This window comes from Zootoca vivipara, chromosome 11 (genome assembly GCF_965207765.1).
Source record: "Zootoca vivipara chromosome 11, rZooViv2.hap1.1, whole genome shotgun sequence".
Lineage (NCBI taxonomy): Eukaryota > Metazoa > Chordata > Lepidosauria > Squamata > Lacertidae > Zootoca > Zootoca vivipara.
In genome coordinates this window covers 37725587-37737175 of record NC_142594.1, presented here as the reverse complement: position 1 = coordinate 37737175, position 11589 = coordinate 37725587, and the positions used below count along the sequence as shown (strand labels likewise).

The following is an 11589-nucleotide window of genomic DNA, read 5'->3' as shown; positions in this document are numbered from 1 at the left end:
AACAAGCAAGACAAGCAGGATGTTGCCGTTAGTGGCAGCCACCAGTTGGGGATTCTAGGTTGTGGTCAAGCTGCACATGATGTAAAAAACTTAAGCTAATAAGGGAACATACTGTGGTGTGTGCGTAACACAAAAAATTTGAGACAGGAAGCTGCATTGGATCTCAGCTTCCCATCATGATTTCCTGCAGCAAAATGGCTACTTGTAGACAAGACAAGCCGCGCTGCTGGATCAGGCGATTGGCCCACCAGCATCCTATTCCACACAACCCACCATGACTTTAAAAGTGCCTATGCCCTTTTCCCCCAATAGGACAGATTGAAGAACATGCGTACTTATCCCACCGAAATCAATGGGACTAAAATGTGCAATGGCTCCACCCAAGTGCATTGGGGGGCTAGTATGAAAACTACGAAATAACTGATTAGTGACAAAATCATACCACAACATAAGCATGCAGCCCTTTATTTCTGCAAAGGTGTTTCTTTCCTTCTGTATTATACTATAGAGTTGTACAAATAAGATATTTACAAAAAGAACCACTCGCCTTGCCACACAGGTTGCTTTCTGAAACCCATCCCTGCCCACCCCCACTGACCTTTTCCCAAAGTGTACTTGAGAACCATGCATAAAATTGACCTTTGGTGTCGAAAACTACTCTTGTCTGTGCCCAGCCGCATACTGTACTTATATTTTATATTTATATATTTATATTTATATATTTATATTATAATATGTACAGAGGTTTTTCCATTATACAGAACAGTACAGAAGTATACACTTTTTAAAAAATAATCCACATGGTAGTACTACATGATTTACCCAGGTCTCAGTAAAATGGAAAAATGAAGGAAGCAAAAGGGAATCAGCAAATGCCTAAATGTTAAAAAAAAAAAAGTTTTTCCTTGGCATCGCAAATTATTATTAAATATAATCTGAATGGCAGTGCAATAGGTAAAGTTGCCTCCTACCACATCAGTCTCAGTCTTAATTCTTGTTGCTTGTGCAGAGGAAGGTGTTCGGCATAACTATCAAAATGTACGTTATAGTAGTATCAAATGTTTTGGCAAAAAAGATTTCTGAAAGTAACCATGAAGGGTTTTTTTGTTTTGTTTTTTGACAAAAATAGAAATCTGTAACAAATTTGGATAACACAAAAATAAAAGAAAAATATCTTAGTTTCAGTTCTATAATTTTGCATTATCACACGATGCTTAGTTCTCGTACTTAAAAATAGCTTTATACAAAATAACTCGCTTTAATACACTTTATTTTCATGCTTGAACCATTTCTGTGCACTCATACTTCTAGTTTCATTCATACTCCCATTGTACTTTTTGTAACAAGTTTCTGGCTGAACGGAGCCCCCACCCCCTGCCCTCCCCCTCCCCCTCGGCATTTTGACAGCAGCGAATGCCTACAAAACTACTTTTTGTCTCTCGCTTGTAATAACCCAGTATTTAGCACAAGTTTCACATTTCAGCCTGAAACTCCACAGCAAGTTTGGTACGCACTTCTCAGCTGCAATACCGACATCAGCAACAGAGAAGATTTTGTCCGCAACTTGTACTGGCCAGTATAGAGCTTTTAAGTTGATTCCTTGGTGACGGAGGAAGATTGGGCAGGTTTGCTGACACTTCCGTTCTGGGACTTGTAGCTGGTGAAGCTGGGTGTGTGGATCGAGCGGATGCTCTTCGAACCTTGACTCAGTGATGGGGGAGAGGAGGAGGAGGAGGAGGGAGAGGAGAAGGAGGATGAGGAAAAGGGAGCTGGAGGAAGAGGGGGTGGCCGGCCGTTTTGAGTCTGTATTGAGAATGAAAGAGGTTGGTGACCTTTACCTGTGTGAGCGGGATTCTGGAACTTCAAGGAGCCATTAGAGACAGAGGGGATTAGGGAAGCGGAATGAGGAGGGCGACCTGTTGGAGGACTGAGAGGGTTAGAAGAAGGGCCAGAGGCTTTAGTAGGGGGGCTCGGAAGGTTAGTGCTATCACCGCTAGAAACAGAGCTACTTTTCCCAGAGGTGGAAGAAAAGGCTGGGATTTTTGAAGCAGACAGGTTAGGGGAAGTGGCCTTACAGTCCCCACCAGCTCTCTTAGCACTTCCATTAGCCTGTAAATAAATAAAGATGGTGGGAGACAATTTAAGTCAACATACACAATAAACAAAAAATAAAAGGAGCTGTATGGAAAAATAGGCTTGCAGAAAGGAAGAATGGATATAGAGTCTCTGAAGCTGGCACTAAATCTTGCACCTATGGGCTGGACCTGGGAGGCCCTCCCTCCTTCCTTCCTGCCCGCCACCCCTCCCTCAGCTACAGGAGAGAAGGTGGACAGAGTGGGGGAGAAGTTGACAGGAGAGAGTGTGGGGAAAGGAGGGTGCCACAAAAACTGGGCTGTTCACTACATTGGCCATGCTTGTAGGGTTGTTAGGTGAGGGTGGAAACGTTTTGGTGGGTGGTTAATAGGCTTCTCACTGCGGTCTGTTAAACAGGGAGTTAGTATCGACAGTGTCATCTGAAATGCTTCAAACGGCATCTATTCCCATCGCTGGCATTTAGGAAACTGCAGCAGAGTACAGGAACAAAACTCAAAAAAGCAGGTGATGTTTTACTGCAGACATGCGCAAGTATGAGGGAGGGAGTGGGGGGGAGAGACAATGCTACCATTAAATATTTTCATGCCCCCCCCCAGTCCCTGGATTTCCAGTTCCAAATTCCAGCGGGAAAACAAAAGTCCATTATTTGGTATCATCCAAGTCGGTCACTTGACTTACACATTTACCAAACACACACAATCCGCTTTCAAGTCCATCCCAAGCTTTGGGTTTAAGGTAAAACTACCTGTCTGTACTGGCGTTGATCCTGTAGCTTATGCGGTTTGCTTGTTTTGTCTGCACTGCCTTGCTGTCTACTTTTTGCGGCTGCAGGGATTGGCATCCTGCTGGTCTGTGAAGTGCTGGTTGAACCCTGTGGGGAAGGTTGGGGTGCCAAGGGGAAGGGGGGAGAGATAAGGGAAATGTGGGGTAAGCATCAGTGCATGGGCAACGTGGAGGCTCGCACACCATGGCCAAAGCTGCTTTGAGTGAGAAGGCAAAGCCCCCAATACATGCATGGGAAGCACCAAAAGGATCCACACCACAAGGCACACCACTGGTGTTAATTCCAGGAATCAAAAATGGAGGTAAAAGGCTCAACTACAGATCAACCTACGTTTAACTGGCAGTCCCAGGTATTTTGATTCGCCCACAGCTGACCAAGCTTCCTTTGATTGCCCATCACCAATCAGCAGGAGAGATTTTATTTTATTTTTTAAAAAATAAAACCACACACAAATCTATTAGCTGTTAGACACCTAATGGATGCATCAAACAAGCCACCCGAAAGGAAGCAAACCAATCAGAAGACACCTCTTGCTTAATGGTGATTATTATGGCAGATTTTGTTTTAGAAAGCAGCTGGAGTTGTGATTTCTCATACTAAAGTACCTTACGTGAAGTTGACGGTATTGAGGAAGGGGGTTCAACATCAGCAATAGTCTCTTCCAGCGCTAGGGATTCTTTAGGTGAGAAAAAGCCCGGGACAGAAGTTCCCTCCGATCGGGCTGGAGCTTCAGAAACTGATTTTGGGCTCATCTCACTAATAGTGCTCTCCAGTTGCTTAATAGTCTGCTCCAGACTGTCCAGAGTCCTGTATGTATTTTTTCTAATTTCTTCAGTCCTAGAAGTCTGTACAGTTAGGTTTGGCTCCTCCTTCCCTGAAGCGTCATCAGGCCGACTGCTCGGGATTTCAAACCTTTTTGCCTCTTTGTGCTGTTTCACAGTGCCGTCTTCCTCCTCCTCTTCATACACAACCACCTGCAAAGTTTTCTTGCCGGTTTTAGTCCCCGTGCGGATTGCCTGTGTAAGAGCCACCAGCTGCTTTTTAGGGAATTTAAACTTGAATTTCTTCTTTGTATCAGGAGTGTCCAGCTTTGATTCTGGATGTGGCACATAAATGTAAGGAGATTTCCTGAGATCCATCTCGCCTGTTTCCTGCCCTTCAAGGAGTTTGACTTGTGTCGCTGAATTAGACAGATAGCGTTTTCTGAAGTCCTGCTCAAATCTACTGCTGCTTGTGTCATCAGCCCCATGACTCCTATTACTGTCTGCACTGGTAACTCCTATGTTACGGGCACCAGGTGTCTCAGGCTCTTGGTCTTCCTCCTCCTCCTCCTCTTCATCTATCTTCTCTTCTGTCATCATTTTTTCCAGCTCTTCATCACATTCCTCAAATATCGTTGAAAGTCTTTTATAAGCTGATCGGATGTCCATTGGCTCATCAAAAATAATGATTACCGGTTTTTTGTCCAAGCACATCACGGGCTCTTCACTTTCACGGTTCTCTAGCGTCCCTTGTTGGGATGTTGCTTCCCTTCTGGAATCAATGTTCACAGTCTGCACATCTTCTCCCTGCCTGTTGACTATATCGTGGACCTCTCCACTGGACAGAAATTGGACTGCTGTTTTGGTAATCATGAAAGCAATGTTCTCCGATGGTGGGCTTTCATCACTTGGAGAGCTAGTTGGCGACTCTACCTCATCCATACTATTTAAGGCAACATTTCTAGGTGCCTTATGCCTCAGCACAACTTGATTATAGGCCCCAGCAGACATTTCTTGTTCCTCTAGAGACTTAGGAGAAGCCTCCTGGGTGTATGAGTCTGTTTGACTGACAGGAGGTGCCCCTGCACCACTGAGAGGCTCATTCTGCTGCGAACTATGACCAGTCTCTCTAAGTGCAGCATTGGTTGACCTTTGTCTTCCAGTTTCAACTGCGGGACATTGTGCTTCTTCAGGCCCCGTCTTCCTTTCATTGTCTAACACAATGGAGCAGTTTGTTTTCAGCTTAAGAGAATTTGTTTGTGCATACTCCTTATTCTCCAAAAGCAAATCTTTGCTGAAGGTAGAGTTTTCAGCAATGCTGGGAGCATCCGAGACCATCTCTTCTGTCTGGTGCTTGGGATGGTCACTATCTTTTGTTGCCTCCCCATACACCTAGGGGGAAGAGTTGCATTACTTAGTTACTGAGGGATACAACTTATTTTTTTAAAAGGCTGGGACTATTTCCCCCCAATTATTTAGCACATCATCAGATAAAGTACAGATAATGTGAACGGGCCTCTTTCTGCATCAATGCAGAGCCATTTCCATGGTCTTCAGCGGATTTTTGCACCTCTTCCAGGGGTTTACTCCAAATCTGGTAGAACTTTGTATCACACACAAAACTATGCAGGCAGACAACACAGGTTCTAGAATGAGTCCTTTAAGCAACCCCTCCATAGACTTTACATCCTGTACAACATTTGTGCCATCTTCATAACATTCCTCCCTTTCAACGATTGATTTGTATGAAACAGAAACCTTTCATTTAGGCTGTTGGACTAAACTTTGTTAGGAAACAATGACCACACCATTTGGACTAGAATGCTGACTGCTAACATTTAAGCCAGTTCTCCAAGCTGGCTAGCTCAGAAAAGCCTCTTCCTCTGGTATAACCATTACATTTGATTAGCGGGTGAGGGTTTTGTTTTTCTCCAGATGGAGGGCTGCATTCTCCAGTGAGCAACCTTTCAGGGGTCACATCTAACTGGAAGGTGGGGCAACGGAAATGACTTTTATCTTGGTACAGTAGGTTATGGTCCAGCCACACAAAAGCCAGAGGTTTTTATGTGTAAACTCATCCATCCCGGCAAGCAAGGGGCATGGTTAGAGTTCAAGGACACATATCAGGCCAGGCAGAAAAACTGGAGGAGGCTGTGGAGCAGGGGCAAAGAGGGGCGTGGCCTAGGGAGAGTCCCAAGGGCAAGGCAGAGGGGCCCAGCAAGGCATCCCTTGGCACTTGATGGTGCTACCCAAATAGTACAGGAATGCCTACGGTAAATAGCTTCCAGAGCTTGTTTATTTAGAAGAGCTACATTTTTCTTTTTAAACCAAGAGGCTCTCAAGAGTGGCTTGCAAAGAAGTCTGGTATTAGATTAGATGGTGGCAAGAATATTGCTGGTGGCGTTTCCTACCCCTCGTCCTCAGTCTCTCCTGATGTTGACCTTAGTATTGAATGTCACAACTGATAAAAAAAGTGGATGTTTACGCGCACAGTCAATACCTTATTTTATAGGAAGGAGAAAAGCAAGAGGTCAAAATGCTGGGTGTGGTTGAAGAGGCAGCACCCTGGGGAAAGAAGCAGCACCTCCCACTGCGAGGTACAACGGTGTCTGTTTCTGCCGAAAATGGATTAAGTAGGTCTGCTGGCACAGCCTACCCATTTTGGCAGCAGGAGCTGCTGCAAGAGCCCTTTTCCCCTGCACATACCCACACCCTGGCTAGTGCATTTATGACTCCTGATTTGCAAAAACAGCTCCAAAAGTGACTGGCTGCAGGGGAGAACAGGACATTTGCCTTTGCATTTCAAATGCATTCTTGCTAGTTCAGTAAAAAGGTGCTCCCAACTTGTTACTGTGACCAGAAAGGATGTGCAACGATGAGATACAGATTCAAAAGAGTAAGCCTAGAAACAGCTGCTTCCATTGGTAGACTACAGTTTTAGTCTGTTTGTAACAGAAACAACTTGAAGCAAAATTGTTGCTGGACCACAACAAAAAAGGTATACAGTAGTCACATAATTTGAGAATATAGGATTGTCCATCCACATTAGATAACAAACATAGTCTGTTGGCAGGATCTGCTGCAGGTTTTTGAGTGCTCTTGGGCAAGGCAGCCTCCAGGTTCTGTCCCCCAATAAGTAAGTGTACCAGATCCATGAGGCTCTCTTCAGGAGGCCCCCAGCAAATGCCCAACCTTGCTGAGCCTCCATGTCCCAGCCCTGTCCATTGATACACCAACTGCATCAATCTCCAGAATCAGAATTACTATCCTGTCACACTAAAGCCATCACAAGTGCAAGTTAACTACTTGTTTTTCAACACAGGTGTCTTGATTTTAAAAAACATAGCACAGTACAAGAGTCTGGAAGACAACTATCATTGTACAAGAGGCAACTTAAAACTTGCTCAGACCCCATGCATATGTAGTTTGTTAGCATGTCAAGGAAACCATAACCCCTCCTAAGGATCCAGGAGAAAAGGTGAAAAAGGTTTCATGCAAACCAAGCAGAAGTCAAAAAGAGCCAAAGATGTAGGTGGCATTACATGGACAATTGGCACGGAGTGTTTCATGTGTTGTCGGAAATATTCTGGTTTCTAGGGTCAAAAGGCTATTCAGTATTATTATTTAAAGTTAGCAAAGTGCTACATGCTGTTCAGGGCACATGAGAGAGAGGGCTCACTGCGTGTTTCATCTCACCAGTTGCAGGAAATTGGGAAGCCAACATCGAATGCTGCCTTGAGTATGCCACGTTAGAGGTGTTGAATATACATATACAAAGCTGCCTTCCAGCATAAGCTCAGTCAGTAGAGCACGAGACTCTTAATCTCAGGGTTGCAGGTTCAAACTACACTATGGGCAAAATATTCCTGCTATTGCAGGGGCTTGACCCTCTTCGTCCTTCCCAGCTCCACAAGTCTATGTTTGTATGAGTACCTCTTTATCTATAGTCTGGTCTATAGTGTAGTCATACTATTATGGTGTTTTCCCCCCAGTTCGGCACCTCCTCCCTGCCTGAGGAATTCTATGGTCTGGATTGTGTTTATCTTTGCTAGGGAAGGAGAAGATGGCCTTGTTCCCTGGAACAGGGAGTTGAACAGATGGAGTTACATATTTCTTCAGGTGCAGCATCATAATTCCACCTGATTCTACTTCAGTTATAGTCCATCTCAGAATTCCTAAGCATGTATTAATAGCACCCCAAAAGTCCCCTAACCATGAATGCAAAAATTAGAAAGGAATCTGCTGTGTGTAACAGTTCGCCTGGAGCTTTAGAGCTATTGCGTTGAAAGCAATATTGAAACTTGCAATTGCTTTCCCCAGCTGGTGTTATCATATGCATTCTAGCTATTGCTCCTCTTATTATAAAGCAAACTTTCAAAACAATCCTGTGTTTACTCAGGAGCTGTCCCACTGTGGTCAATGCAGCTTATTCTCCAGTAAGTGTACGTAAACGTAAAGGGGCCCCTGACCATCAGGTCCAGTCGTGTCTGACTCTGGGGTTGCGGCACTCATCTCGCTCTATAGGCCGAGGGAGCCGGCGTTTGTCCGCAGACAGCTTACGGGTCATGTGGCCAGCATGACTAAACTTCTGGCGAACCAGAGCAGCGCACGGAAACGCCGTTTTACCTTCCTGCCGGAGCGGTCGCTGTTTTATCTACTTGCACTTTGATGTGCTTTCGAACTGCTAGGTGGGCAGGAGCTGGAACCGAGCAATGGGAGCTCACCCCGTTGCAGGGATTCGAACTGCCGACCTTCTGATCAGCAAGCCCTAGACTCTGTGGTTTAACCCACAGCACCACCTGGGTCGTAGGATTGCAGTTTTCCACTGGTCTGTAGCAAAATGCACGCTTTTTTTCTTTCAATTTTCTTTGCTTAGTATTCTCAGAGCCAAATTCAAACACTGCCTCTTACAGACACTCATATCACTACAGTGGAATTTTGAGTTGCGGACGTAATCCATCCCGGAGGCATGTCCACAACTCGAAGCATTCGCATCCAGAAGCGCCGTGTCTGCACACACGTGGCACGATTTAGCGCTTCTGCGCATGCACGAGCAGGGAAACCCAGAAGTAACCATTCCGGTACTTCCAGTTTGCCACGGGATGCAACTTGAAAAGACGTAACCTGAAGCAAACACAACATGAGGTATGACTGTATGTTTAAACACTGTATCCTTTCTTTGGTCTCAAGAAGAGAACTTAGGTGGTGTCTGTGTTGGAATTGTTAAAATTTATTTCAGATTTACATTAGAATTTTGATGGCACATTTGGTTGGTCTTGGGGATTGATATCTGTTTTCTATTCTGCTACAGATTTGTTAGCCACCTTGAGTTTCCATGGAAGATTAGGTGTGATAGAAAATTTAAAAATAAAAATGCCTACGCTTCAGATCTTAAGAGCATTTGAACCCCACTAACAGAGGTAATCCTAAGATTTGTGTTGAGTTGCTTAAACATTTCGTCATTCACCACATATTAATTCTGTTTTCCTAAAGGCTAGTAGCATCTTGAGAACTTTGGTGCTAAGACGGGTCACAAATCTAGATACATGAAAACACAGCCAACACAGCACAAAGAGAGAGAGAAAGAGTAAGATTAAACAATGCACAAGGCACAGGGTTAGTTTGGAAGCAAGGGAAGAAGGTGAGGCCAAGAGGATGTGGCAGAACTCAAATGCCACTGTTACCTTCTTCTCCTTGGGGTGTATTAAGGCCACAGGCCTTGCATCTTTTGTGTGAGTGTCATTTCTGGACTGTTCAACATGGCTGTTTGAGTTTACATCCATGTAAGAGCACTTCTGGAAAGCCTAGAGAGTTAAAATATGGCATGTTATGTTATCGGAAGACCTTTTCCAAGCAAGAGCCAAGCCACTTCCTTGAGCCATTCCAGCCAAGAGTTTGCTTGCTTACTTTTTCCCTTTGGGCTTCTTCAGGACCAACTCTGATCAAACAAGGCTGTATCAACAACAGGGGCCCAGAAATTATGTCTAGGCTGAAAAGCTAAGGGTTAGTTCCTACTGGCCAGCTGTGAAGCCCTGCCTCAAAATGTATAGCACAGCAATACTACGTATATGAATTGGCTGCTGAAACTACATGCCTCATGTCATGCGGGTTTATTTAAAACAAACCTTTAACCTGACAATCATGCCACAGCTATTGTTACCCGGAGAACTTTATGGGGCATACAAAGTTATAAATGCAATAATGGTTTCTCTCTCTTCCAGTTCACGCTAATTGTTTGAAATGTTACAGGCTGCAAAAAAGTGACTGAAAGAGAATCAAGCTCCACCCTTCACTCACCCGGCCTTGTTTTAGAGATGGAATCTATAGCTGCTAGTTCTTTATAACAAGAATTCTACACCTTTTGAATAAGAGCGAGTTGTTAAAAACATTAAAAATAAAAGCCTCCCAGAACATCATTACCTCATTAGTTTGCCACAGCAAAGAGCAAGGTGGGCCTGCCATCATAGTTAGCCCCAGGAGAAGATTTGCTGAAGCTTGATAACCATCTATGTGTTTACCTCCTTATTAGAATCACTGGCAGATGTGCGAGCCAGTGGAGATATTATTTTAATGTAAGGAATAGTTTTGTCTTCCACAGATTCTGGCACAAAGAGTGCCCCCAAAGTGCACGACAGATATGCAGGAAATACTGTACCAATTGCATAGTAAGCAACACAATCTAGCCCAAGTCAGTCGCAGCTCTCAAGAGCAACAGAACAGGACTTGATTGTGACTGACTGTTGTTAGATTGCGCCCCTAGACTTCAGCAATGTCACAGAAAAACCATTCCTATGTTACAATGAACAAGCAAGCTAGATAATCCTTAGGCAAGTTCCGAATACTTTCTTGCTGAAAACAGGATCCAGAGTTCAAGCCACTGGAATCGAACTCTGATCTTTGGCCTGTTTATGGCCACGGATATTCAAATCCTCCTTCAGATCCAGTTTTTCCTGACCTGAACCAAGTTGTACCTGTATATGAAATGGATGTGTGCACCAGAAAGGCATAGAAATAAACTTCCCCCCTCTTTTCCCATTTACTTACACCTGAGACCATATCTTGATATAGGCTGCAACAATGAGCATCAATGTGCATTTTCTGAAGGAGCTCACTTGCACTCTATAACACTCCCCATTCACTTAAGTGGGACTTAATTCCCTTGGAATTGTGCTCTGGGTCCACAGACCAGGAGTGAATGCTATCCAAGGTACATATCTCTGCAGGTCCAGCCTCATCATACCTGTAATTCTGCCATTATTCTGTCTCCCTCCTCCTCCTCCTTTGCAGGTGGAATTGTGCCCAGGGGTTGAGGAGAGGCGTGGTCTTCCTTGGGGATTTTTGGCTGTGCTCCTTGAGCAGCATCTTCACTGCTTTCCTAAGTAGTATAACAAACAATTTTTAAAAACCTAATATTTAAGCAATTCGACTATTAGCGTGACACCAACAAATGAAATGCTCCCTTCTATTGCATTTTCTTTAGTTTTCTGAAGGGAAAGCACCATCCCATCCCATCCTCCGGAAGAAATTCAACGCCAATTATCACACTTAGATTTGGCAGCCTAAGACCATGCCACGCTATGTGACGGAAATATTTTAATGTATCTCCTTGGGCGGCTGGGGGAGATAAGGAAACAGACAGATGGAGAAAGCAAGCAGAGAAGAGCTCACTAGAAAGGTTTCTATGGAACTGTTCTCATCGATTTTTGTCAATCTGTGTTAAATATTTGGCTTCTTGAAGATTATTTTCAAATTTCAAATACATGCGTAGAATGAATGCAGCTTCTAATCTGCCTCACGTTATTATAAATAAGAATACAGGGAGGATAATTCCCATGAAGGCAGGGATGGGCAGAGCCTACTGTATGAAATGCATTTCCTGACAGACTTCCTTAGATACCCGTTTGGGTCACAAACCTCCACACCAACCCATCCCCGTTGGCAACTTAAGTA

The 11589-nt window shown here is 44.2% G+C and overlaps 1 protein-coding gene across 29 annotated transcripts in view; it reads right to left on the bottom strand.

The window, feature by feature from the left end:
* Window positions 1–439: 439 nt before the first annotated feature.
* The window catches only part of KIAA1217 (KIAA1217 ortholog), a 360449-nt gene continuing 349299 nt past the window's right edge, over window positions 440–11589 (bottom strand). For 22 of the 29 annotated variants that reach the window (XM_060280825.2, XM_060280829.2, XM_035129887.3 and 19 more), the window contains 5 exons: window positions 10880–11014; window positions 9324–9443; window positions 3484–5031; window positions 2840–2965; window positions 440–2109 (listed from right to left, as the gene is read on the bottom strand). In XM_060280825.2, the coding sequence (XP_060136808.2) occupies window positions 1588–2109; window positions 2840–2965; window positions 3484–5031; window positions 9324–9443; window positions 10880–11014 (2451 nt within the window). In that variant the 3' untranslated portion in view covers window positions 440–1587. Of the gene's footprint in view, window positions 2110–2759; window positions 2966–3483; window positions 5032–9323; window positions 9444–10879; window positions 11015–11589 lie in introns of those variants that run through there. The other 7 variants (XM_060280831.2, XR_015946371.1, XR_015946372.1 and 4 more) reach the window with 7 other exon arrangements.